General features: G+C 40.6%; 3 protein-coding genes and 1 long non-coding RNA gene across 4 annotated transcripts in view; 3 read left to right on the top strand and 1 right to left on the bottom strand.

The window, feature by feature from the left end:
* mapk3 (mitogen-activated protein kinase 3) overlaps positions 1–6,583 on the top strand; it is a 17,590-nt gene extending 11,007 nt beyond the window's left edge. The window contains exons 7-9 of the mRNA XM_046074943.1: positions 523–632; positions 1,402–1,530; positions 2,739–6,583. Of these exons, the coding sequence (XP_045930899.1) occupies positions 523–632; positions 1,402–1,521 (230 nt within the window). The 3' untranslated portion in view covers positions 1,522–1,530; positions 2,739–6,583. The remainder of the gene's footprint in view (positions 1–522; positions 633–1,401; positions 1,531–2,738) is intronic.
* An 876-nt stretch (positions 6,584–7,459) lies between these two features.
* LOC123963296 lies at positions 7,460–10,221 on the bottom strand. The gene is made up of 3 exons (XR_006823149.1): positions 10,088–10,221; positions 9,633–9,774; positions 7,460–9,301 (listed from the first exon to the last, which is right to left on the bottom strand). It is a non-coding gene; the product is annotated as an uncharacterized LOC123963296 (long non-coding RNA).
* On the top strand, positions 8,815–15,153 carry gdpd3a (glycerophosphodiester phosphodiesterase domain containing 3a). Its single transcript, XM_046040062.1, has 10 exons — positions 8,815–9,167; positions 9,689–9,731; positions 10,428–10,563; positions 11,170–11,215; positions 11,350–11,468; positions 12,152–12,241; positions 12,392–12,525; positions 12,719–12,778; positions 13,018–13,069; positions 14,670–15,153. The coding sequence occupies exons 1-10, from the start codon at positions 9,029–9,031 to the stop codon at positions 14,802–14,804; spliced, it is 954 nt and encodes a 317-aa protein (XP_045896018.1). The 5' UTR covers positions 8,815–9,028; the 3' UTR covers positions 14,805–15,153.
* Positions 15,154–18,295: 3,142 nt separating this feature from the next.
* On the top strand, positions 18,296–23,263 carry ypel3 (yippee-like 3). Its single transcript, XM_046041838.1, has 5 exons — positions 18,296–18,637; positions 19,766–19,884; positions 20,141–20,184; positions 20,933–21,041; positions 22,088–23,263. Exons 2-5 carry the CDS (start codon positions 19,768–19,770, stop codon positions 22,175–22,177), a joined length of 360 nt encoding a protein of 119 aa, XP_045897794.1. The 5' UTR covers positions 18,296–18,637; positions 19,766–19,767; the 3' UTR covers positions 22,178–23,263.
* The last annotated feature ends 4,507 nt before the right edge of the window (positions 23,264–27,770 follow it).

Raw genomic sequence — 27,770 nt, forward strand, 5'->3', positions numbered from 1 at the left:
GTACCCCACTGTGCTTTTAAACGCCGGTCACATTCTGAAATTGACAGCATAACCTATTGTGTGTGTGTATGTATGTATGTATATATATATATATATATATATATATATATATATATTTCCTTGATTAAACGGCCACTCAGCTATGTGAATTGGCACTGGTCGTTAAAAAAAAGTCCAGTGAATTAGTCTTTATCACATTGAAAGATTCTCATGACTTTAATATATATATTGTTAATTGTATTCAAATTATAATTACAACATGGTTATTTAGCTTTGTGGGACAGTAACATCATACTCTATGTACCTACCTAACTTTAATTTGTGTGATAAAATGAAGGATTTTGTTTTATAACCAGCAGCACGGTGAATAATATGAATAATAATATGAAGATATTTGTATAAAAATCTTTGGTTAGTTTTAGTATCAGTCCAATACACACTTTGACAGTGACTTAAGGTATGAAGGTATGAAAAGTTGTGTTTCGTATTACTTCACAACCTCTCTTGCTTCATCTAACACAGCTCTGGACCTGCTGAGCCGCATGTTGACCTTTAACCCCATCAAGCGCATAAGCGTCGAGGAGGCCCTGGCTCATCCTTACCTGGAGCAGTACTACGATCCCACAGATGAGGTACGCGCAGATGCAGCCATCATTTCAAGCAGATTGATGAATTATTGCTGCAGCAAAGCTGTAAAGAAATTACATATAAACGGTGGCTTTTGAATGCTCAGTCAGTCAATATTAAAACTGTACTCCACAGAGGAATTTGCATAAACAACAACACACCTTAAGCCAAGTATTGAGAATTGCACAAATGTTGGCGGCAGAAGGGCTTATTCATTAAAACCTGCAGTGCGCATGTTTGTCATTGTTTTTAACCATGGTCCAAGATTTAATTGTGAGCTCTTTCTGTTTCGTGCTGGGAAGCCTCTTAGCTGTGTTTGGAATGCAATTAGTATTAAGTTTGCTCCATGGTTCAGCCTGAGAGAGGTTAAAGAATGTAATCGCTAATTGCATCTCCATTTACGTCATCCTGGTATTGTAGGAATCAATATTCTTTTAATTGCACATTTTTACTCTTGTTTCAGACATTGCACTGCACTGTTCAGGCTACATAAACCCTCCCCAGCTTTCCCACTTGGCAGCAATAGTCTTAAAGCCTAACCTTTTTTTTTTTTTTGAACTGCTACCTCCAGATCATGAGCTGCAGCTGTTCCCTTTTTATGAGTTTAATAATTGTGTGCAGCATGTTGCAACAGTGTAATGGAAGCAAACGGTTGGCACGCAGCACTTTTCAGTTTCACCTGCAAGACCTAATATTTTGTTAGAGCAAAAATGTTAAGGAAGTGGATCTCCAGCTTTCGTTGAAGGTTTGAAGTGTGTGTGTGTGTGTGTGTAGCCAGTAGCAGAAGAGCCCTTCACTTTCTCCATGGAACTGGATGACCTTCCCAAGGAGAAGCTGAAGGAATTGATCTATGAGGAAACTGCTCGTTTCCAGGAAACCTACCAGGGCTCCTGAGACACACAGGTACATGAACAGGCCCGAACACACACAATATGCAACACCAATGTTTTTTGGGTGGACTCACCTACATATGATTTATAAGTTCATGGCTCTTTCATCATTCCAGTTAGTATTTGTCAGTAGGTCATGAGAGGCCTGTGAATGCATTTCCATGTAGTTAAATGGACAACAAACAACTTGAGAATGACATTTTAATTCATATACTAAAGTAACGTTTGCAGGATCGTTTCAAGAACCTCAGCCTTAAATTTAGGGCTACTTAGGGTCTTAAATCTGACCGTAGTATAGGACTCGCTCTGAGGTTTTTACGGACACTTTTATGGCTGCGCTCCATTGACCCTAATGCAAAAGGAGTCGTTTTCTAGCTTTTCTTCGCTGTATTTTTCCAAGATATGATCAAACGCTGTTCCTGGGGCACTTGTAATAGTTACAGTTGCCACCCAGAGAGGTTGAAAGGAGAAGTACGATTTATTCTCTTTCCAAAACCTGAAATAAATCCAGAAAAATTTCAGCTGTGGGTTGTTCCTAATGTAATGTTAGTTAGCTAACACTAGCTAACTTCCTACTGAGTGTAACGTAATAAAGCCCCACTCATCTGCTTTTTAACGATTGTGATAATGAATAGAAGCCTACCCAGCTTTACAGGAACGGTGTTGATCCTTAATATCGTTGTCTTTTGTCTCAATCGTCGTGGGATGTGGTGGTTCACTTGTATTGTGTGATTGGTAGGCTTTAGCTTCTATCTTTCATTATTTTCACGTCCATTTGACAGCCTGAATACAACCTTCAAATCTATAATGCAACTGCGAAAGTGTCTGCTTCTTTGTGAGGTCGGTTTTTCCAACAAATTTGACAACATTTCTCCGGGGAGTGCAGTAATAGGCAGTAATAGGCAGTGGCGACAATTTGTCAGACTTAGCAACAGTAACTAAGGGGGGTGGGGCTTAGCAAAGGGTCAGTTAGTCAAACTATTCATTTGGAGGTTAAAACAAAGTTGATGTTGGCTGTAGTGTTCTGTACTTCTTCAATGCAATGTGTGACTGTAATGGACACTTTTGTTCGCAGTTTTCTCAACTCTGCTATATGCTCATATCTCAGTAAATGGTGAGTTGGATGAGTCAGATCCCATCCTACAGGAAGTAATGGAAGCGAGGGCCACTTTGAATTAACGAATATTAAGTCGCACTTTCTCCTTTTCCTTTTTTCTTTAGCTTCAAAGAGTGACAAAGCCTCACAGAGGCTGGAACAAGAAGAACCCAAACGACATGCTAAAACAAAAGAAAAATGCATCTTCAAGAAACCAACAAAAAGAGAAAACAAGAAATATGAACATTTAACTGCTTATCTTTCCATTTCTACTGCAAGAGAGCTATGTTTAACTTTGTTTTCTGTGGTTGGGTGGGGTGGTAGGGTCTGGCATACTGTTTCAGTTTTATCCATGTTGGACTCTTCCCTCCTCTCACCTCACATTTGTTTTTCACGTTTAATGTCCCTTCTCGTCCTGATCAAACCCTTTTTTTTTTTTTTTTCTCCTCTCATGCATCTGTTGCTGATCTGTGTGAGCTCTCCTGTCTCTCCTCTCTGTCGCTCCCTCTCATGTACTACTGTATTAACCAACACCATAACTCTCTTGTCTTGCTCCATGTAAATTACATCTGGGAAAAAAATCGAGGGCTAAAAGAACGGGAATGCTAATCGGGTGATAAATATATAGCTTCGTTTTTTCTCTTTATTTTATTTTTTTTTTAAGTGTGCTTGTCGCGGTTTTTGTTTGTACACTGTTGTTCAAGTGTTTTCAGATCAGTTCAGAGTCATATGTGTATGTTTTGGGGTTTATATTTGAAAGTCTTAATTTTTTTTTTTTCTGAACACTTGATTTTGAGACAAACATTCAGTGTTTTTCTGGCTTGTTGGCGGGTTTATAGATTTCTTTGTTGACGCTCTTTCTTTTTCTAAAAAAAAAACAAAAAAAAACTGTGTATGATGTTCATATGAATGCATGCATTCCTGAAATTAACCAAAGTGGCAGAGAGATGCAAGAAACCTGGCTGGAGAGCAACTAAGGAATATCTGTCGTAGTTTTGAATTGTACCTTAAATGCATTTCTTGACCTGTAACTCGTACCAAGGGCAAACAAACTGAACTCTCCCTTCATTGGCGGAAAGTTGGGTTATAATCAGGAGGCGCTATATAACTGAATCAAAAGGCATAAAATATAGTTTATATAATTGTGTGTTCATTCAGTGATACCTAAGCCCCATTTTCCAGAAGATTCACGATACTCTGAAGAGTTGGAGGCTTAATGTAAGTTTTCTAGTGGAAGATGTTCTGCCAGAATACTGATGTGAGAGACTGGTGTAATGTTACTGTATCGTCATTTGGCTCCAAAACATCCTTTTTCAATGAAACACAACCAACACCAATATCTGATCCAGTGTCAGTTACATTCCTATATTAATTACATTCTCCTCTTGATTTAAAAAAAACACAGAATTCTCCATTTCCAGAGCGAAGTCTGGGAACGCATAAAATATTCTGGAAAATGGGGCCTGGTTGACGTCAGCCTTTCCATCCCACCGTGCTGTTTTTTTTGTACTGCGTTCTTATGTGCTACAGTTTGACGACTGTATGGAGTCAAACGTGTAAGCAGGCTGGGGCCTAACTGACAGCGACGGGCCATATCTAAACAGTGCAGTCTGAAGTAGAGCGAGTGCACATTCCAACAAGCATCTTCAGATTACTATTATTTATATATATATATATATATATATATTTTATATATATATTTAATTTTTTTTTTTTTTTTTTTGGCTCATTGATGTGGGTGTTGATTGTAAATGGCCTGAATTTGAATTTGGCCTGAGTCCGTCACTGCAGCTTAGTGTTCACCAGCTGTAAACTTTACCAGAACAGCACCTCTTTTACAACTTCTGTTGATAAATGCAGCATTCACTTCATGTAGGATGGACGATGTAAAATTTTAGGCCTGCACGTGCACAATATAACACCATTTCCGTTCAATTTAGGTTGACTTACACTGAACGACAGCCTTTGGCTGATGTGAGGTGTTCATGTTTGGTTTTCAGGTACTTCCATGTTAGTAAATCAGATTATATGACGTGAATGCAGCGAAATCAACATTATAGTCAAACCCAGGATTGGTAGAGTGCTGTTTGCACCCCTCTGCCCGTTTACTTTTTGAACCCATCATCCCTTTCTGTGTATTGTCCCCGCTACCTGTTAACATGCTGGATGTTTTTTCTTCAATGTTGGTGATTTAGTGCTGCAGTGGCGCTCGTTCTCCATTTCGCAAGAGTTTCTCCTTGGAGTGTGTGCATGTGTATAATTTCCATGTTCATTGCTCCTGTCATTTGTCAGTGTTTGCTCCCTCCTCCTTTATTGTGGATGTGACTGTACTAATTGCTGCATGGTGTGGAGCACCACCCCACGGGTCCAGCTCAGTCACCAGCTGAGTCTGCACTAATTTTTGCCTGTTGCACTGGGACCAGTAGAGAAGCCCCCACCCTTACCCCTGCAAAATGGACCAACACATGGCGCGCTCTCTCACTCACTCTCTCTCTCTTACACACACACACAGGGCAGGCCTGTGATGCTAATAGACCCAGATCTGGAGCGCTCACTGGCCTTGCCCTCTCGTCAGCAAAATCATTGATTGTTTCTTTGCGTCTCGGGCTCGAGCCGCGTCATAGGCTGTTTTCTCAGAAGCCATAGCCAGCACTCTGGGATCAGTGTGAGGCTTTTTGGTGCATGTGGTGATAGTCATCATGTTGTTCAGCCTCCCAACTCTCACCACGCTTTACTCAAAAGGGCTGCCTCCCCTCCTCCCCCCTGTCTGCTTCTCCACACTGGGATCGGTGAAGGCCTTCTAACCCATATCAGTGACTTTGCTGCCACTTTCCTCCTCAGAAAATCATCGCCCCTGTCTGACATGGAACATAGATCATGGATGGTCACACAAGCAGGAAACTCGCCCCAATCATATAACTCAATCCGCACGCCTGCACTTTCTTTCCAACCACGCTCTTTGTCCCCATTGAGGTTGTTATTTTGGTTGGTCTCTCCCTCCCTGTCTTGTATCCTCCTCGTTCAGCTTTAAGTTCCATCTGCTGTGTGTGGTAAGGCTCATGGATTGTCTGCAGTAATTTATGTCAGTGTACAAGTGTTAGTGTATCTGCTTATCAGTAACATAAAGCCAAGACTCTTTTTGTCCTGTATGTGTGTGTGTGTGTTTGGGAAGTGTTTCCTCACAGCTTGGGCCCTCTCCCTGCAGTCACCTGTGCTTTTACATCTGTGAGATGTTTTCTTTTTTCCTTTTTGACCAACAAAAAAAAAAAGATTTTGTACGTATTTGATATGTGTATTTGGTCAGCAGTCGGCCCGGCCCGGCTTGCCTGTCTTTTCTCCGACCTGCCCCCAGACCAAACATCTCACTGGGTAACCATGGGAATGAACCAAGAGGACCATGTTTTGCAATCCTCCTGACACACTCGCACACACACTTCCTCTCTCTTTCTGAGGAGTGTATCTGTGTGTTTGTGAAAAGTTGCACTTAAACACACCATACACATTCATTCACACAGTATTGGCGAGTCTAAAGGCCTGTCAAGAGGCCTGTTTTCAGATATTGTTGTTTTTTAAATGGCTGTTCTTATTATTGCTATTGTTATATTGGTGAGTTGTTGTATTTTCTTTCTTCTTTTTTTCTTTTTTTTTTTTACGTAAAAGGGAGTTAAAGTTGTATCATTTTTTTAATTATTAGGATGTTTTTTATTTTATTTTTTTTCTTCCTTATTTCTCTTTATGGGCGTGATTATTGGCAGTGTTTTCAATCTTTCTGAAACTTTTTTTTTTTCTTTTGATTTCCCCTGCAAGATCTTATAAGGAATTCTTTTAAAAGAAGATATAAGTAGATTGTCAAAGAGATATGAGTTATTGAGGGTTATAGTCTGTATATTCTATGGGTATTATGAATTAAACGATTAACAAAATACAGAATTATATACATATAATTAAATAAAATTTCCTGATACTGTTACTACTGTCTGTGGAAGTGTTGTTTCCCTCTTGTGGTCTTGTTTTTTTTTCTTCTACGGTACTTTCAATTCTGGTAATTATTTCCAACTAAGAATGACGAAAGCAGCGATATCAAACGACTACAAAGAGACCAACGGCAACTAATAAAGAAATGCACAGTGACAACAAAGAGATTCAGAACCTGCAAGTTGACCACAAGAAGATGGAAAACAACATCTTGGTCCAGGGAAGGAGGATTGGGGGTCCTTTTATATGTCTGTGTCCTAAACTAGCTTTTGGACATTTGGAGTTACAAATGGCACCTATTTGATATCATTTCATGTCAGAATATTTAAAGTTGTTGGCACTAATGTATTACACTGAACAGTTTATTGCCACGGTGGTCCTCACAGCAAGAAGGTCCCGGGTTCAAACCCCAGTCGTCCCGGCCTTTCTGTGTAGAGTTTGCATGTTCGCCCTGTGTGTGCGTGGGTTTTCTCCAGGTGCTCCGGTTTCCCCCACCATCAAAAACATGTTAGGTTCTTCAGTCAGTGCCATTGACCAGACACTGAGAAAGATCTGGAGTTGGTTCCCGGGCACTGTGCAGCGGCTGTCCTCTGGTCCCTTGAGGGATGGGGTTTTGCAACAGGGGTGTGTGTGTGTGTGTGAGTGTGAGTGAGTGAGTGAGAGAGGTAAAGTACCTTTAGAAAGTCACTTAACTGTTCACTCCAGCATCCTTCAAGAACAATGTAACAGTTAGGCTACAAGGACATTTTAGAGGAAAAGAAATCAAAAGTGTAACAATACAAAAAGTATGTGTCCGGTAGAATAAAATATTTAAGTGACAGGACTCACATTAACTCTTCAGTGAGGGTTATGATACAGGTTTATTAAATATGATAAACAACTTGAGATGAACCATCTTGTTTTAAAGAGGGTTAAAGTTATAAAACGACTGACAATGTTCTCACTGCCGCTGGTACCATTGTGCGACAGGTGTCCCCGATTGATACCATGGAAACAGGTTCTTAGTCCTTCTGAGCCAGGCAGGTGGTGTGCTGGCTAACTTTTAATGCTTAAGATAAGTATTTATTTATGTAAAACTAGTTTGCCAGACTAATCTCAGACTGGCCTAACACTATATCTGAAATATCCCCGGGAAGTAAACTTTAAGCCTGAGACTCAGCAACACACGTAACTGTTCGGCATCTCAACACGAAAGTCAACTTGCTTTTCCTGCCGTACAGCTTTCCCCTCTTCCTTCCCAACATGCCTGAGCATGGCTTCCCCCTCCTTCCCTGACATTCCAAGCGTGTTTGGCCATGACTGCTTATAAGTAAAAAAAAATCTATTTGATATCAGGCATGACAGCAGGAAATGTGAAACATGATCTATCTGTCAAATTCACCATGATTTGCACATATTTGCATGTCAAATGGAGACACCTGCAAAAGTGGGAAATTGCTAGAAAGTCACATTGCACTGCCGTGAATAGATGTCTCTATTCTGGTGAAAACCAGACTTGTAACATTTCAGAGCGGGCTCGGCCTGACGCACCATTGTTTGTCACACTGCAGCTTTGCTATTGAATGTGAACAATACAGTAATGCACTGACGACAGTGGACTGTATGTAGAGCGAGCATGCATGCCTCTAGACACGTGGTTGTTTTCATATTTCTGGCACTGTTGGTCAGAGTTTAGTTTACATACCGCCATACACCACATCCCTTTTGTCAAATACACAGTTGAAACCCGCTGCACTCCCACTTTCTTTCCCAATCATCAACCCAGCCATCAGATGCAAACTATGTCCTGAGTTTAAATGGGACAAAAGATGCCAGCAACTGCTTCTTTTCCTCATTTTGTCCCACCCGTGAGTTATGTGACACTAGATAAACAAACATATGTTCTCCATCATAATCCAAATCACTGATGGCCAACCCCATACTCCAAACAATGAAGCAGAATCAAATAAATCCTAGGTAAGTGTTGGCAAACATGCAGTGACCAGGTATGACACTCACACACAAAGCCACTAGTATCCCAGCTGAACAAAGCAGCTTAAAGAGAGTGATATAGTATTTGCCACAGGCAGGGGAGAGGCCAGTGAGAGAGCGGCGAGGTGAGCGCTGGGTTATGAGCTGGTACTTCATTAACTGATTTTTACAGCACTGAAGGTTCAGGTGTGTTTGCTAGGAGTGGGCAATAAGGAGACTTTCTTCGGTCTTACCAGTCTTTCCAGTTTTTTCATGTCTTATCAGGAAGGTAGAGAGCAGGTTGTCTTCAGTCATGCGTGGTCCTGTTCACTTTTACTTTGAAACACAAAGGAGGGTTGTTGTTGGACTTTATTAAGAGCTTGATTAACTTTTGCTGAAGTTTTGTTTGCTGGTGGTCCTGTCCAACATTAGCGGTGCGATCTTGCAGCAACTCATTTAGGAGCTCACTGGAACGTATTTGTAGAGAAGGATGAGCAGTTTTCTGTACTTCATCCTCCCAGCTCTGGGTGGATACACTCTCACCTCGGTGTACCTGCTGAAGAACCCCCAGATTCTCCACAGGAGGAAACGCACAGCCTTTTACTGCAAACACATCTCACACAGAGGAGGTAAGGTTGGTCACAGGCACTCTGAAGCCTGAAGGGTGCAGCTGGTCGTCTGTCAGGAGGAGGGGTCCATCACGTCCAGATCATAACATGTGCATGTCTAAACAGCCGTATTTTTCCTCAGTTTCGTTGTTAACCTGCAGCAAAGAGCTCAAATGGAGACTGGTCAACAAATACGACAAGGAGCATGTGTAAAAAAGAATGATAAAAGATGTGATTGTGAACCTCATCATGTGCTAAAATGAGTTTCAGTGGCTCAGTTTTTAAAGTTTTTAATAATATGATGACTTTTTTTCCACCTAAAGTTGAACACTGATGAACTTACGATATGATTTCAGAGGTTTTACTCTTCTCTGTTCAATTCAGTTCAACTCACTGTGACAGTAATTTATATTGCCACAGCAAGTGTGAAATAGAAACATGTGCATAAACAAATGTATACAAATGTGTATGGTATCCCTGACTGACCGGTGCTTCTCTCCCTGCTGCCATCATCAACCCTTAACTCCTCTGTTTGTTACCAGGATCTGGAGAGAGGATAGAAAGCACGATGGAGGCGTTCACAAAGTGAGTACCAAACTCAAGAGGTGAGCTGCTGCTCTCCGAACAGCTGTGAGAGAAACAGATTGCTTTCAATTAAGAACTTTTCAGAGAGGCTCTGACCAACTGAGCACCATCCAGTTTACTCTGATTCTGTCTTTTCTTTCTAACAAGGCAAAAACTGAGGCATTATCCGGCCTCATAAAATGCATTTTTAGTGTCTTTCCACTTGCAAGCCTCAAGTAATAAATAGTCTCTGCGAGATCTTAGGCTTAACAATAGATTATTTGGAAATCTAAACTACATGAATGCAAGTCTGCATACATATCTGCATATATATATATAAAGTCGCAGGAAAAAGTATGTGAACCCTTTGGAATTACCTGGATTTCTGCAGAAATTGGTCACAACATGTGATCTGATCTTCTTCATCTTCAAGTCAAAACAATAGACAAACACAGTCACGTTTTACACACTGTGTAAACATTCACAGTGCAGGATGGAAAAAGCATGTGAGCCCCAAGGCTAATGAGTTCTCCAAAAGCTAATTGGAGTCAGGAGTCAGCCTGCCTGGAGTCTAATCATTGAGACGAGATTGGAGGTGTTTGTTAGAGCTGCCCTACCCAATCAGGAGATTAGTTCATCAGCCGGAAGAGCAGAAATGAGTTCTCTCACTGTGCCTGTAACAAATACAAATTAAATCCTTCTTCCTCCTTTCTCTAGTGCAGTGGAGCAGGGTACACAGATGCTGGAGCTGGACTGTCACTTGACGCAAGACGGACATGTGGTGGTGTCACATGATGATAATCTGCTGAGGCAGACTGGCCACGACGTCACCATCTCCTCACTCAAGCTGCAGGTGAGAGGACAGATCCTGCAGGACTGTTGACACAAGCTCATGCTGAGACAGTAGCTCTGCCCTCGGCCAAACAGGGTGTTCAGGTGGTGGTTTTCTGGGTTGTTCTTTTAGCCATCATGTTCATCATGTTTTAGTCATTAAAACAAGAGGTTGTGATTCTAATTACAATTACATTTCAAATAAACACTCCCCTATATTTCAGGTTAATCATCTGCACCACTTTAACTGCAAGGTGCAAAATAGCATGCAAAGCTAAATATTCATTTTAAACTTACTGAGTGTGTTCAGTGTGTGTTCCAATGCAGTTCACTTATGCTGCTGTGAGCTATAGGCCCCTGAATTAGTCTGATGTGGTAAACACAGTTCCATCATGATTTAAACATACAAAAATTTGCTATAGACGGCCAATAACTTATGTCAACAACAATAACAAGCACAGAAGGTTGTGAATGCTGACGAGAGACACGTTTAAATTATTCACAGTAATCTGCATTAAGGTTGTGCTATTTATATACATTATTATAACTAAGAATATCCCAAGATGGATGTCCATTTTTTTAATCAAATGTCATAATAATGTAACTTTTTATGTCTTCATCCTTTTAGGATTTGCCTCTGTATAAGGAGAGACTGGAGGTGACATTTTATGCAGGTGAGTTCCTCCTCTCATTCTCTGACTCTCAATCATTAACAAAAAGCCATTTAATGAAGAAGTAGGTCAGCAGGAGTGTGTGTGCGTTCATGAGTGTGAGTTACCGCCATTTCCACCACCGCCCCTTCCTGCAGGCCGCTACAGCAGCGGTGCAGACAGGAAGTTCGCTCTGCTGGAGGACGTGTTCAGGAAGTTCCCTGAGATGCCTGTCAGCGTTGAGATCAAAGAGAACAACAAGCAGCTGATAGAAAAGGTACAGTACACCAAAAACAACTGTATATATTCATTAATCTCTCTGAAACCTCCACCAACTATTAAGCTGTAATAAAATGACATTTTACAGAGATGCTTTGTAGCATTGCAAAAAAAAAAAAATTGATAAGAACTCAGTAAGCAAATAAAGCTGTATTACTCAAAATGATCACATAAAAAAGGAACACGGCCAACTGGGAAACATTGTGATTCTTTGGCCTTCTCTGGCTTTAAACATCTGGATGATGGTGTGAGGGTGAACAACTAACCAATTAGACCACACTGCAGTTTGTCATTGCTCAGGGCCTCAGGACTTTTTGTGATTCTTTGCAACTATCCAGTTATATGTCAAGATTATCCCTGATGATGGGATTTTATTTACAGTCCCTGTTTGCCATTTATTTTAATGAACAATCTGCCTGCAGTTTGGTCATGGTGTTCAAATCTTCCACATGGAAAAGTAGTCTCTTTTGAAGTAAATTTTTACACTCAAAGTGAAGGTGTTTCCAATATTTTGTCCACCTCAGGTATAACGATAGAAATACTGTGATCTTTGTGTTTGTAACAGTACTGGTATTTACTTTTTAACACTACTTTACTTTTTAACACTTGTGTGTGTCTGTCTTGTTTTCACATTTACTGTACAAATTTCATCTGTGAAATGCCTCCCTTATCCGTGTATAGGTGTCTGAATTGGTTAGACGTTACAACAGGGATGAGATCACTGTCTGGGCCTCTGTGAACTCCAGTATCATGAAGGAATGCCGCAAAATGGTAAATAAGTAAACCACCTGGGGGAGACAGAGTTAGAGCATTTTACTATCAATTCACATATCATTTTTGACCCTTTTAATATTTTGATTGATCTAAACAGGGGAAATTAAACTGTCTCTGTATCAGCGTTCTCTCTCTGCTTCCTTGTAGAATGCCTCCATGCCGTACAGTTTCAGTGTGAACCGAGGTGCGCTGCTTCTGCTTCTCTTCTACAGCGGCCTGCTGCCCTTTGTGCCGCTGGGAGAGAGTTTACTGCAGTTCTACCTGTTGCGCCTCATTAACAGGTGTGGATGTTGAGTCCGTGTGTGTGTGTGTATATGCTTGTGTCACTATATAGCAAGAAATCCCCAAAGGTGTTCAGGAAGAGGAGGACAATGTTCTTCATCTGTGCCCAGACTATACTTCTGTAGTCTTTTTACATGCATCTGGTTTCATAGATGTGTCTGTTGTTTCTCTCTCTGTCTCTGTGTGCTGAAGGACGTACATTCCTGAGGAGGGCATCCTGAGGAACAGGCTGGTCATGTCTTTGTTAGAAAAGTGAGTAACGGTTCCAAGAGGACCACTGCAGCCTTACTGACTTTGACAATGCCAAACATGTCAGAGAAAAATTTTTTAAGCATAACTGAGAACATTACATCCAGAGTACATGAAGTGATGCTTTTTTTACATACAAATAAGCAAATATATATAGCAGCAAGATGAAATTGTGGATTTATTTTACTGCTGTTTGTATAAAAACTCAATTATTCATACATGCATTTATGCTGTAATTCCAGAGTAACAATGAGGAAGAGCCTTTTTAAACACCTCGCAGCGCGTGGAATTCAGGTATGGAAACATTAGCATTAGAATTGATTAAATTGAGGTGCATTACATGAATGCACAGAAAACAAAAACAGTAAAATATGAAAGGTTTAGATTAAAATAGAAAACAAAAACACAATTAGTAGGAAAATAATTAAAATTCTGATTTGTACAGCTCAGCGCTGAACCAGATACTCATCCAGTGTTAAATCAACTGTTGGTATGCATTATGCTGCTGGTGGTGGTGGGGTAAAGTGATATCCCCGTGCTCATGGATACACAGCTGTGTGAATGGGGCTTATTAAACAATACAGAGACCTGCTCATCAAACAAAGGAAAGCAGATTTGTTTGTTTTTTTGTTACTGCCTGTGAGTGCATGATCAATGCACATCAGTATTTCAGCTAAAACATTCATGCTCACACAGCCCATATGAGCGTCTTAAATGCATCACCTCTGTCCTGATGTGAGTAATCTCTGCTGGGATGAGATCACCCCCGTCGTCAGCCCATGAGTGGTCAGTGAATAGTTTGAGCATGAAAACAATTTAAGTCATATGCCGTAGCCTTGTCAGCTGCTGAGGGCCTCGTCACATTTGAACACTTATGAGTAATTGTGCAGTGGTGACTAAGAAAAGCTCGCCCCCTCATCGTCCGCATAAAAACAGGGATGAGATTTCCTCCATTTCAGGAAAAAGTGGGCTTGTGTCAATATTAGAAGTGGGAATCACAGGGTAACTCGTGTTGGTCGAATCAGGAATAAGCAATATATTGCAAGACAGTCATCATGATATAGGCCTATGTGAAATGAAGACAGATTAGTGTAAAAAATAAAAGGGACTCCATCATATTAATAGGCATTTTGTAAAATAATACTGCATATGTTAGTACAAGTGCAGTATACTGTGCATCTCAACAATGTAACACTGGGGAATATCATAGTGCTGCTGCCATGGCATTGAAAAAATACATCATTGCTGCATATCATGTCACACATTGTGCCGTATCAATTATTTGTCCACATTGTAGTCTGAACAAGCGCTCCTTATGCTCCTTGGTCTTACTTTATGCTGATGTCCGCTCTAGCTGTCTGGCTGTCACATCTGAGATAGCTGCCACCCTTCACATTTAGGACAACAGGGTTTAAGTTTTATTGATGTTCTAGTCACGCACTGCGGCTGAAGACTGCATGTAGGAGGACAACTTTCACCCTCGTTTTTATTGACATCAGCTTTGCATTAGTAAAAATAAGGATTCTGGTTCCTTGAAATGTTTTTTTAATCTTCTAATCTTATTAAAACCCAATATGTAGAAAACGATTTAAATGATAACGCTTCCCTTTGTACATTTGATGAAGGTGAAAAAAATTACAAAAATTGAAATTATTGTTATTTCACCAAATAAGAAAATATCCCATGCTTTATACATTTGTTATTCTACATGGTGACATTAATTGAGGTCTACTAGACCTTGTATTTAACCATGTTTACTGCTCTGAGACCTTCTGAAACATGTCATCAGTTAAAAATGTTTAAAAGCTATTCTGTTAAAATTCAAGGGTATGAAGGTATGTTAAAGAGAAACCCCAACCAGATCATTGCAGTTGACTCATATCTGTCATTGCAGGTGCATTTGTTTGTGTGCAACACAGATGAAGACATAAAGGCTGCGTTTGAAGTGGGGGCCACGGGGGTGATGAGTGACTATCCTGCTCTTCTGTCAAGCTACCTCAGCAGAAACCCTGAACACATCCACATATGAGAACCATTGGTCACTCTGAAATGGTGGCTTACTGATGAATGAGGGTTGTGTATAAAAATAGAAGTTTGAGTCCCATTTAATTTCTCTGATTGTGACAAGAATAGTCAAACAGTTGCTGGTGTAATTATTAAACACCATGTAGTGGGAACAAACCTTCAATCATTCAACTATTTAATCTCAATCCTTAATCACTGTTGATAGAATGACAACATGTGTTGTTATCTATGTCCTCCACCCACAGTCTGTCAGACACAGCCCAGTGTTTAAGGAAACAGTCAGTTGCCTTAAGTTAACAAAATATAACACAGACAATGACTGATGGCTGATATAATAATGACAAGTGTGAAAACATGAGATTATATATATATATATATATATATATATATTTTTTTTTTTTTTTATTAGAAAAAAAAGGGCTAAAAGTACAGTAATGATAAAGATCATGGGGTTACGAATGCAGGAAGTTAATAAATGTTTACCAGATGGAATCAATGAATCAATTCAAATGTTTTTATGTAATGCCGAAGGACAGGTTTTCCATTGAAATACAATTCCTTGATATCAGTGCAATGGGGCACCACAGGAGAGTAGATAGTGAGTTAATGATTTCTTTCCAAATGTGTGTTACGGGTGTGCAGTGCCAGGTAGAGTGGAAGTTGTAGTTTTTTGCGTATAGTGTGAGCAAATTTCAGATTGTACCAATCTCATTTGAAACAACATGTGCCCAGTGAGGCAGACTCTGTGGATTATCTTGCATTGTACAGGCAGCGTATTGGTGTTTTTAAAAGATGTTCCTACAGATCAGGTTCCAGACTTCAGTATTGGGAGTGATGGATAAGTCATCAATTTCATTGATGGTAAGGATATTGTTTTCTCATTGGGATATAATTCTATATATACTGGATAGAATTTTGTTTGAAGAAGAATTTAGGCCTTTATGTTTAATTTAATTTGAATAGAAAATTTGAGTTGTAGATATTCAAGGAAGTGATTACTCCCATTGCTGAACTGTTGGACCAGGTGGGAGAATGAGACCATTGTTTCCCAATAATATTTGGTGATGAATCTAATGATTTAAACCACGTGACAGTGGGTTGAGTTGGATTAATTGAGAATAGATCATTTTAGGGAGTACTGTAATTTTAACGGTAGCTGTACTGCCCATAACTAATATTGGCATTAGAGATTATCATTTATTGTTTTGGGTTGAGACTACAGCTCTGACAGCCGGTGGGAAATGTGAGTTGTTAGATATATGATTTATCCGGTACATAGTGGGATAGGTGTTGATTGGCTGCTGGATCCCAGCTGTTGATCCGTAGTGGGAGGATAGTGGATTTGGTCCAGTCTATAGAGTAACTGGACATTTTGGAGAATCATTCAATGAGCCCTACGGTTTCTTGGGGTTTGGGTATATAGCAATATGTCTTCTGCATAGAGAGAGATGTGTGCTGGAAGATTAAATGCGTTTGATGTTGATGTTTTGGCGAATGGCCGCAACTGAAGGCTCAATGAAGATGGTGAACAGAGAGGAAGAGCGGTCATCCTTGCCTAGTCCCCCAGAGTGAAATTTAGTGACGTTTGCCCATTAATGATAACAGTGGCCAAAGGTGAGGTGTACAGCATCTTAAGCTTTTTCTGCCTTATGGGAGACTATAATGGTTTGTGTGCTGCAGAGATGAATAATGTATTAAACTGGTTTCTATTATTACTTGAGGAGTGTTTACCTTTTAAAAAAACTGATGGATTTGGATGTTTTATGGAAGACATCACCTTTCCTCTTCTGCGAGAGCCTGACTTAGACTTGTCTGTCTGTGAAATGGGACGGTAGCCGGCTACTAGGGTGAGGTCTTTGTTGGGTTTTTAAAAGAAGTGAGATTGTGTCTGTATTCATGTTTGCTGATAGCCCAGAGTTTTGTTTTATTTCAGCTGTCAGTTTGTGAAAAAGTGGTGCTAGGATGGTCCAGTGTTTGCAGCTGGAGTAAATATTTAACCAGCTGGATCATGTCACCTGACATCCCATTTATCATGATAAGAGAGTAACGTGACTTTGTTTTGGCTGTATCTGACATTATTTGATTGGTTGGAGCAAGTGCTGGAAACAAACTTGAAAATTTAAGGAAAAGAACATTTATTTATACTATAAATATATCCATATAGGTGAGTACAGTGTTATTAATGTTGTTTTCAGACTGTGTTTTGGACCTTTGTTTAATGCAATCACTCATACATTTACATGTGCAGTAAACCTCACCTGTCTCCTAGTTTTCCCAGGCCACGATCAAAGTCCATTGTGATAATGATCAACCAGGCTGTTGGTGAAACAAAGGCTGTATTTTTCTGACCTGCTTGGCTGTGCCTCGCCGTGTGACGAGTTAATGTAATACTAAGTGGATCAGTGCAGAGTGAGGTTTTTAATACAGTAGTTGCAAAAAGCAAAGGTATGATGTGACAAAGCAGGGAAATTAGGCTCTTGTGGTCATACAACCAAGGCCTTAGCTACCATTGAAGACAGAGAGAGAATGTCATCAGTAATATTTTTGGGAATCTAGAGGGTTTATCAACATTAAGTGGGGTTTAGGTTCACACATACACATGTTGGGACTAAATACCTTAAACATTGTGTATTTAGGCAAAAAAAAAATCTTACAGTAATTGATTAATCATTTCAATAAGACAAAACTGCTTTCAGTTTCTGAAATGTGAAATTGCTGTTTGTCTTAATGGTATGTTATTGTAAACTGAACTGGGTTGTGGGTAGTGGGAAAGACAAAACAAGACATCATGAAGACGTCACCTTGTGCTCTGGGAACTTGTGATGGAGATTTTTGACTATTTTGTGACATTTTATAGACTAAATGATTAACCGAGGCAATTATCAACAGATTAATCAATAGTAAGAATAATCATTAGTTACAACCCTGCTTTTCAAACATTTAGACTATCGGGAGATAACATTTACAGACAATACAATTGAACAGTTAAATAAATAAAAATGTGAACTGTTGTGTTGTTTTTTTAAATAATGAGGATCTTTTGCTGAGTTTGTTTAAGGGTTAGTAACATGTCTGTGCTGGGGACCTCCTATGAGCCTGCTTACAACATACACACTGAAGATGAAAGAAGCAAAAACACACAGCAGCCTCAAGTCAGTAGTGCAAATAAATCAAGAAACCACAACTACCAAACCACCACCTCCCCATCCTTCCTGCGTAAGGATGTTAAAAGATTTCGTAAATCTTGTCACATAACCTCACGTACTTGTTCCTTACAGTGTGATTACTTTGTCTGAAGGACTTTCATCCCACATTCATAAGCAGGATATGATAACCCACTCACTAACAGCATTTATGAAAACAGTATCAACAATCAGACTGATAGCCATAAAGGGCTCCATGTGAAGTCGCAGCTGATTGGTTGACCCACATTCTAGACGTCACCCGCCGGCTCCCATTGGTCGACGGGGATTTGTTTTGCACTCTTCAGACTTCCTCCTCTGCGTGTTTTCATAAACAAACCACATTTTTCTCTCGCCGGGGCCACCGCGCAGTCACCTGTCAGCTTGCCAGCATTGTCCGGTTCCAGCCCCCGTTTTTAACGAAGGTCTTGGAGCAACTTTGAAAGCTGGTCCAGATTCAAAAAAGGGACGCGGGGAAACGCTGCAACAACCAGAGGCTCTCCGTGTTTGTCTTTGTTGTCCGAGCCGTCAGCGCGTGGTCGACTGTTGGACCGAGCCGACCTGCCGAGCACAAACCTTGCTCCAATCGGATGCTTTCCAGCTATCAGTCCCATTGTGCCGCTGTCTAGACTGTGCCGAGCTTCGGTATTAACAGGTGAGTCGACAGACACGGGGGGGGGATATCCTGCAATGCGCATCTGAGCTGCCGCCGCTGCTGCTAGCTGCTGTTTGTTGTGACAGGGAAGCTAGCTAACACGTAAGCTAGGTCCGAGCTGGTGGCCAGTGTGTCTTGTAGCTGTTATCAGACCGCCTGCTGGCCGCCTGTGTGGGATTATCTAGACGGTCACCAGTGTGTTGCACGGTGCAAACATGGCGCAGCACACGTTGCAAGGGCTTGAATTTGGGTTATGTGATTGCATCTAGTTAATTAAGGGAGGACTGTCTGTGCAAAGTGTTACGCACCAGGAAGCAAGCTGCCTGATAAACTGTGTTATCTGCCAGCATTAGTATTAAACTAATGTGACAATAAAAAGATGCATGATTACAGCACATTGTTTACTAGAGCTGCATTTCAGTTATCTTCAATATAGATGAATCTAGGCGATACTGTGGAAGCCCATTTCTGCCAGGAAAATAAAAATCTGATGATCATGGTAAATCATAATGGCTGACCATAACTTTTTTTTTTTCCTTGGTGGAAATGGGTTTTGTAGTTTTTAATCAATCAACTTTGACATTAAAATGTCCACCTCTGTAGTTATGAGTTTTATCATTGGATGTCTTACCTTCTCTTAATTAATGAAATTTAATTAATTAATTAAATTAAGATAATGTTAATATTGTCTGCACACCCTCCCTCCTTCACCCCAAACTACTTAGCACTTAGGACTGTTTAGCGTCTTAGCCTAGCTATCATTGTTGTCTACCAGCAATTATGAGTGAAACTTCAAATGTAAACCAAACTATGGTTCCAGCGTCACAGTTTTTAACATTTGGGTCATGTTGGGGGAAAGCTTTGCACTGCTATTATCAGATATGTTAAAAGCTGATGGGAAAACCTGCCTATGTCTAATCTCCTCAACGTCCTCCCTAATAAAGGAAAATGTAATCCAAATGAAAATCCAGAATTCATATTGTATAGTTATATCTTGCATTTTTCTATTCTGTTTTTATTTAGTGCGTATTTTCTAATCTGTTGTGTTGTGCTGCATCTGGAGCTGCTGTAACAAGTGAATTTAACCTAGGGTGGGATAAGTAAAATATATCTTACCTTGCTACTCAGACATGGTGAAGCTGACAAAGGCCAAGACATTCCAGGCATACCTGGACTCCTGCCACCGTCGCTACAGCTGTGTGCACTGCCGCGCCCATCTGGCCAACCATGACGATCTTATCTCCAAGGTTAGTAGGCCAACACTCTTTGTTGGTAATAATCATATCAGGTGACACCACTTCATGGCTCTCACTAAGTTTAGAAAGTAGCTAAACTGGAAAATCTGGACTGATGGGAAACAAATAAGTGATCTCCCAACATAGGACGACGTTTTGGAAATAAAGCCAGAAGAATTACAATTAATATCATGTTGTGTTTGATGCTTATTTCAAGTGGACATATGGAGCATTTTTGTCTGTGATTTCATTTTTCCTCTGTTTCTAGTCTTTCCAAGGCAGCCAGGGCCGAGCCTACCTCTTCAACTCTGTGTGAGTATTTTATTTAGAAACATTTCTACATGTTGGCACATTAAATGTAAAAGTGACTTATCTTAGGTTTCCAATCTTATTTTTATCTCCCTGACCACTGTATAGACAGGTAAAACGTGACTTCAGTAAGTGTTACAATTGATTTATGTTCATCACAGTGTTAAAAACCACTTGCCTTAAATGTTCCTTTGTGTTTACCCTACTTTGTTATCACATCTTTTCTTAGAAACATAAAGGCGTTGGTAAATCTATGATCTTATTTGTTTTCTCAGTGTATCATTTCTGGAATAGTCTAGTTCTCTCTGAAAACACATTCCCAGTATCAGACATGTTTGCACAAACCACATTGTCAACAGATAATTTGATTTGCTTAAGTGTTGACCTTGAAGTTGGGTGAGTTCACTTCACTCGCGCTTCTCCTTGATTAGTGTGATAGAAATACACAGACTCTAACCCTAAGATGTGAGCCCATTGAATGTGTTTAGCACTTATTCTAACTTCATCAGCGTCTATTCAATTTAAAACTTGATCTGTTGTTCAAGTGAAGCTCCGTTCTAACTGGTTTCATGGAAAGGCATCATCTGAACTTAAATTTTTTCTTAATATGACGAAACAGGAAAGTCGTTCCTTTACTGTTGAGGGTCACAGTCGTCTTTTAGTGCATGGTAAGGAGAGTAGTTACGTTACTATGCAGCCGTCTGTGGGTCAGAGAGGAGCTGCTGTTTGACAACACTGCGTTTGGTTTCAGGGTGAACGTCGGCTGTGGTCCTGCGGAGGAGAGGCTGCTGCTTACAGGACTTCACGCAGTTGCCGACATCTACTGTGAAAACTGTCACACCACTTTGGGCTGGAAATATGTAAGTACGACCCCCTGCGAATAAAATGCTGGCCTGTTTTCACCATTAAACTGGTTTTGATGATGAAAGAGGTTAATGGGGTTCACACTACAGATATCTCTGGTGTAGGTTTTAAATTACAGTTGAGCGTCAGTAACATTAGCAGGATATATTGCAGGTAATCCAACCTTGTCCTGCTTTACGTGTATTCCCCCCTGTGTTCTACATTGTATCATTTAATTTGTGATATACGATGATGGTAAGCTGTGCTTATACTTATAAAACTGAGTTACATCCAGGTGGTTTCTCTTTTACCTTGTTTCATGACTGAGTAGGAGATCACTGCCGTGCAGGTGCCGTGTTCACTTTCATTCACTCACTGGGATTTAGAACAGCAACTGCTCTGACTGAGTGGTTTGCAGTGGAGATGTCTTTGCTAGATGTGTGTTACTGAAAAGCAGAAGCTTACTGAGTCTTTCTTCATCTTCCTTAATGTTTTCATCACCCATCGGCGTCAGAAAATGAACTGTCACAGTTCTTGCGGTCCCCCCATGGTATCTTTGTAGCTGCTGTAACCCAGATATATATTTTAGACTTTCGAGAAGGCGCAGGTCAGCTAGACTCAAACTACACAGCACCCCTTAACGCACAAGTATAAATACAGCTTCACACATTTTATGATGGTTTTTGCAGATTACACAATTAAAAAATAAAAAAAATAAAAATCCAATGAGAAAATAGGGTAATCATGAACAATAGTTACAGATGTTAGTGATGTGAAACACACATTTCCACAGATTAATTCACTCTTTTTCTCACACTATTTTGTGGGTGGAAAAATACACTTATTCATTTGGCAGATGCTACAAATACAAGAGATAATTTAGCTAACAAATCATATCAAGTTTAAACACTACCTTGACATTTCAAATGAAATAGTTGAATATATGGCACATTTGGAGTGTTTGTATATCCTTTTTATGAAACTAGTACTGAGTAGTACATAAACATGGTATCAGTCTGACTTAATTTATACTTTAATATTGTTTCTAATAACCCTTCTGCAGGAACAAGCCTTTGAGCTGAGTCAGAAGTACAAGGAGGGGAAGTTTATCATCGAGCTGTCCCACATGATAAAGGACAACGGCTGGGACTGAGAGGGAAACCTTCGTCTTTCTTCATGACTTTTTCAAAAGTTGCATCCCCTTCAACATAAAAGGGTCCCAGTGTAGCTTCCTCATCCCGCGTACGAGCCATCGCTGTGCCACACTTTCACTTCGTACAGCTTTGCCAAGTATAGCATGTGATGCCTTATCTTCTGTTCTTCATGTTTTTCCAGCGACCACAACAACACATTTGCTGATATATCTATCCCATTTGCTAGTTGTCCTGGGACATGGACTGAATGAGTGTAGGGTTTGTGTGAAAGACTGGGAGATGTAGTCACACAGGCATGTGTGCATGTTGGATTTTAAAAGCGTGTGTTTTGAGTGATGAAACCCTTTTCCGCAACCAGTGAACAGTCACGCTCTGTGGGTGGTGAGGCCAGCGCAAGTCAAATAATCTGACCTTCTAACACATCAGATGCAGGTATTTGGGTTTACCTTTTGAGTTTAAGGTGCACATTTACACATATCTGGCCCAACTGAGTAAAGTATTTAGGCCTGATTAAACCACAGATCATTTTTGAGTGAGGGTATGAGAGTGCTTGGAACAGTGCGAGGGCTTGTTTTTTTTATCGATCATGTTTTTTATGTTAAGATCATTAACACTTGTTTATATTTTGCCAAATGCAATCAGGATGATTAATTAGTAATGTTAAAGCCTTCAAACGTCTCCTGCAAGAATTCTTAAATCTCAAGTGTTTACTGCTTGTTGCAAATACACATTTTAGTGTGTGTGCGTGCGTGTGCACGCGTGCGTCTGAGTGTGCATGTGCGTGTGTGCGGAGATGTCTTCAGGTGGATGGTGTTGAGAAGCATTGGTCTCGGGGTTCACAGCTAGAGTTTCCACTGCACAGCTGGGATATCTTCACTTTTACTTCATGCTGATGAGATCTATCCTTCATGTGTTTGTGTATATCCTAACACTGAGCCGCCCTTACAGATACATTTACTCAATCATGTTAGAGCAAAGTGTGATTAGGATTATGTAGCATATTTATGGTGATTTTTAAGGTCTGCTTCTTTCATTAAATGTGTATTATTTTAACCTAATATTTCATTAAAATACAGTGTCTGTAACCCGTGTAGTTCGTTTTTCTTTTGCTTGTCGTGTGTGCATACATGAATCCTCTGATTCCCGCAGCACACTTTTTTTTTTTTTTTGAATTACTGAATAACCTATTAGAATATATAAATACTTGAGAAAAGTAATTTACCTTCCAAAGAGAACTGATAATCCTCTATATCACTTTCAGACATTGTGCATCATTTTAACTTCCTTTTTCTGAGCATCTGCTGACACGTATGGCATAAACCCAGTCTCATTTTTTAAATCTATATTGAAAACATGTTGGCAGAGCTTCCATTTACAGAGAGGGAGAAATCGAATAGCCTTGACTGGGTGATAAATCAGCCAGGTGATGTAGGTCATAGGTATATTGGTATATATATATATATATATATATATATATATATATATATATATATATATATTAATGTGTTAGATACCCTGCTGTATACATCAGGCTATACCACAAAACAGTACAAGCAGTTGTGCTGCATTAAACGTAATGCAATGTAATATTTAGGAGGATCTATTGAAGGAAAATGCAATCTAATATACACAACTATGTTTTTAGTGCTGTATAAAGATCTTATATACCTAACTGTTATGTTTTTATTACCTTAGAATGGGACATTTGTATCTACACACACTGCAGGTTTTCTTACATTGAAGTCTTCATGTTGTACAGCCATGTTTATACGGTAGTCCTAACAGACAAACTGCTCTACAGAGCGTCTTTCATCACTACATTGAATATGTACGTACGAGGAAGAAGTAGTGGTAGTAGCAGTAGTCATCTCGTTTATTAGAAGTAAGAAGAGAAGTGAAATTTAGACAAATGGAGGACCACATGTATTATTTAGCACAAGAGCCGACCGAGCCGAGTGTGTCGGCCATGTAGCTTCTCCTGCGCACTTGCAAAGGGAGGGGTGAGCAGTGACTGAGCTGTTGGTTGCAATTCCTTATCCTTACCACTAGATGCCACTAAAACATACACATTGTAGCCTTAAAAGGTTGTGACTTCTCCAAAAAAATCAAGTCGACATTAAAGGGGCTATATGTAAGTTTTTGATTTTAATAAATCAAATTGTCATTGCCTTATTTTCAATGGGCTCAAAACTCACTTAGAAATGAAGCACACGCCTGTTTTCTCCGTTGCTTGCATCAGCTACTATTCTGCTTTAAATGTGAGGTCTCTGGTTCTGAGTCCTCATGTCAACAACTAACGCGACCCATGTTACTATCCTGTGTACCACTGTTGATTTAGCCTGCAAGAAAGGATATAACGGCAAAAAGCAAATGTGGAGCGATTTGTTTACTAACGTTAGCCTATAGTGATGCAGCCAGCTACAGTAACTCAGACCTGCAGCTGTTTGCTTCGTAACATTCAGTTTATGTTTTACCAATACTCAGGTACACAGCTTCTCCACCTCTCACTCACTGTAACTAACATGACCCACATAACATAAAACACTGCAACAAAACGATCACAACAACCCAGAGGAAGGAAGAGCCATCCATTATCACTAGTTACAGTAAAGTTACTTACTGCAGTCTAACTGTTATAAAGTGTGACACAATCTCATTATAATATCCATTCCAGCTCACTAACCATTTCATTATCATCCAATACATGTAGCTGTGCTGACATTGCTGAGCCTCCGGGGGAAAGATTCACAGATAGTAAAGATAGTTACTGAAAAGCAGCAGGCGAGCTAACGATGTAGTACGTCAGCTAAATGCAGTAAATGTACTGAGATCATGTAACGAGCATGGATTAGTTCAACCTGCAGCTGATAAAACTATTACTGTAACGTTGCAGTGGGAGTTTACCTGAGTTTCCAGCTCGGTCTGTTCTCCCTGTCTCTCTATAGCCGCTGTCACTCTGCCTTTTTTCGGGAGTATTGAGCCGATATGCGGCGCCGGTGTTGATCTGCCTCTGAGACGGGAACGTTGAAGTAACAGAGCCTGAACCTATGGCCTGAACATGTCTGGAGAAAAGCCACAGCCTGCATGCTGGTGATCCTGCGTTTACTGTGGTATTTCTGTATGAAAGTTAAAGTGTTTTGGATTATGCTCGCTCATGACTTCAAGCGAGCGCGCGTACAAGCACACACCTGGTTGCAATCTTAGAACCGCACCGCTAGTGGCTGTTGGAAACTCCATAATGCCCCTTTAAGGGTCTGATTCCAAATGTCTTTCTTCTACAAAATATATAAATAAAATGTTAATCTATATACTCATTTGCAAGTTAATTAGGTACAGTCAAATACAATAGTCCTCATGAAGGTTATAATGTTCTGTTTTGTTGAAACTATTTTAGAGAGGTGTAACTTCATGGTAATTTTGGAGGCTGTAGTTTGTGGTGCTGTTGGACTGTATTCCATTATACAGAAAGGTGTTTCTGTTACCTTCAAGAATATAAGTGGGGTGGGCAAAATATTAGAAACACCTGTCAGTATAACTCAGCACAGTTCAAAAGAACCACATTATAATGACAATTGAATCAAAGCCTCTCTAAAACATGTTTATATGGGATTGTGTTTTGCTTTTGGGGCAGGGGCAGTCAAGTGAATTGGGTTGATTGAGCTCACCTGGAGTTAATTATGGGTGCTGTTGGGGACGCTTGAGAACTGACAAAAGGCAGAGCCGAGCACCTGTTCGGTCTTTCTGTGTACGTTGTGGATGCTACGTTGAACGTGCCCAGCTAAGAAACTGGCATTGTGCTCATCTTTTGGGCTGGGTGTTTGTGACTGTTGCAGATAGTGAAAACAGGAGGGAGCTGTTCCATTTTTAAGAGTGGAGGCCTGTTTTCTCCTGTAGCTTGCGAGGTGGGAGACAACATCAGCCAGCCACCACTGCTTCCCGGCCAGGCACAGCGCTGTTAGGCTATGTCCCTCAGCTGCTTCTATGGGGCACTGGACGGCTGCTCCAGCTTAGACCTGGGGAATGGGGAGGGGGGTCTCACTGGCTCTGTAAGTTGAGTGCCATTTCCCTTCTATGACGTGTTAACTTTTATCTTTTGTTTGTGTGCACTTTCAATAGTCCCTATAGGGGGGACAGAACTGTCTGGGGTATAAAAGGTGCTATCTGTACTGCCTGAGGGTGACAGGGGGAGCTGCAGATAGTGCTGGGTCTGCAGTGCAATCTGCCTCGTGTGCGGTTTGCATTTGAGTCCTCAGAGTGGTATTGTAGTATAAATGCAGCAGTAAGTTGCAGTAAAACCAGTGGTTTCATTCTGATACCTATACTACACCTGCCAAAGCCAACTACAACCTAGGAAATATAAACTGATTTTTGTATTCACTGGTGTGCTTGTCACTTTTCAGCCTCTTACGAGGTTAAATGGCTTTATTCATAGGCCCACAACACTCCCGATCAGGGTGTTTGGGAATGTGGTTGTAACACACATGTAGTGATGGCCCATATCTGCAGGACACTAAATCCAAAACTGTGGCCTCAGCAAGTGTTAATGATTCTGCATATCTTGCTGCCAAAGTAGGTTGGTTGGACTCACTTTTGTAAGTAATCTGTAAGTAAATTTGGTTCATTACAAATGAGGGCTCAGAGTTAATGGGGCATGATGGTGTATCTGCTGCCAATGGTGGTATAAAAGAAGTGGCAGACCGTGTGCCAGTTTGATTCCTTGGTGGCTATGGTTATCCTTCCTGTAGTGAAGCCATTGTCACAGGCAAAGCTGCCAGTGTAGTTTGCAAGGTGGAACAGGGTACTATGCCTGTGCAAGTAATTAATGTTAAATGAAAGTGGGCATGTTGCATACTACAGTGAGTAGTCGGGGTGAATATGGGAATGCAGATAGCAAAGAGTCTATCTGAATCCTGGAATGTGGTGTCCCTGTTAACGTATTTTGGTATCGAATGGAAAGGTTGTAACCCCTCAGACTTGTTAGATGTGCTTTTTTGAAAGAACCAGTCATGGTGGTGGTGTCAGACTCTTGAGAACTGACAAAAGGCAGAACCAAGACCTGTTCAGTGTCATTGGCTACTTGGTGGACGTTACAGGGGAACTTGCCAAGACACCAGCATTGTTCTTTCTGGGGGGTGGGTGCCATTCGAGACTTAGTGTCCCTGACTGTAAAGACAGACATGGGAGCTGTTGTGTCCAGTGTTCGGAGTGGAGGCCAGTTGTCTCCCCTATAGATCACAAGGTGTGGAATAATACAAAGCGAGTCAGCTGCCACAACTTCCCGGCCAGGTACAGTGTTAAGCCTGTTGTCACACGCTGCTAGAGGACTCCGTCCCTCAGCTGCTTCCCCGGGGCACTGGACACTACCAGATGTAGTAGTAAGTAGAGTGTGATTTTCCTTCTAGTTGAAATGTTAACCTTATTTATTTGTGTGACGTTTTAATAGTCTCTCTAGGGGTGACAGAGCTTTTGGGGGTAGAAAGGGTGCTATCTGTATTGCCTGAAGGTGATATGGGGAGTTGCAGTGAACGACTTGCTGTTGTAGTCTGCTTTGTGTACTGTTGAGTCTGCAGTGTAATCTGTCTTGTGTATTTG

The sequence above is a fragment of the Micropterus dolomieu genome, linkage group LG02, assembly GCF_021292245.1.
Source record: "Micropterus dolomieu isolate WLL.071019.BEF.003 ecotype Adirondacks linkage group LG02, ASM2129224v1, whole genome shotgun sequence".
Lineage (NCBI taxonomy): Eukaryota > Metazoa > Chordata > Actinopteri > Centrarchiformes > Centrarchidae > Micropterus > Micropterus dolomieu.

Coding starts and splice junctions, on each gene's coding strand:
- gdpd3a (XM_046040062.1), top strand. CDS start 9,029: ATGAGCAGTTTTCTGTACTTCATCCTCCCAGCTCTGGGTGGATACACT. Junction 11,216..11,349: donor GGAGGTGACATTTTATGCAG/GTGAGTTCCTCC, acceptor CCCTTCCTGCAG/GCCGCTACAGCAGCGGTGCA. Junction 13,070..14,669: donor TCGCAGCGCGTGGAATTCAG/GTATGGAAACAT, acceptor CTGTCATTGCAG/GTGCATTTGTTTGTGTGCAA.
- ypel3 (XM_046041838.1), top strand. CDS start 19,768: ATGGTGAAGCTGACAAAGGCCAAGACATTCCAGGCATACCTGGACTCC. Junction 20,185..20,932: donor GCCTACCTCTTCAACTCTGT/GTGAGTATTTTA, acceptor GTTTGGTTTCAG/GGTGAACGTCGGCTGTGGTC. Junction 21,042..22,087: donor CCACTTTGGGCTGGAAATAT/GTAAGTACGACC, acceptor ACCCTTCTGCAG/GAACAAGCCTTTGAGCTGAG.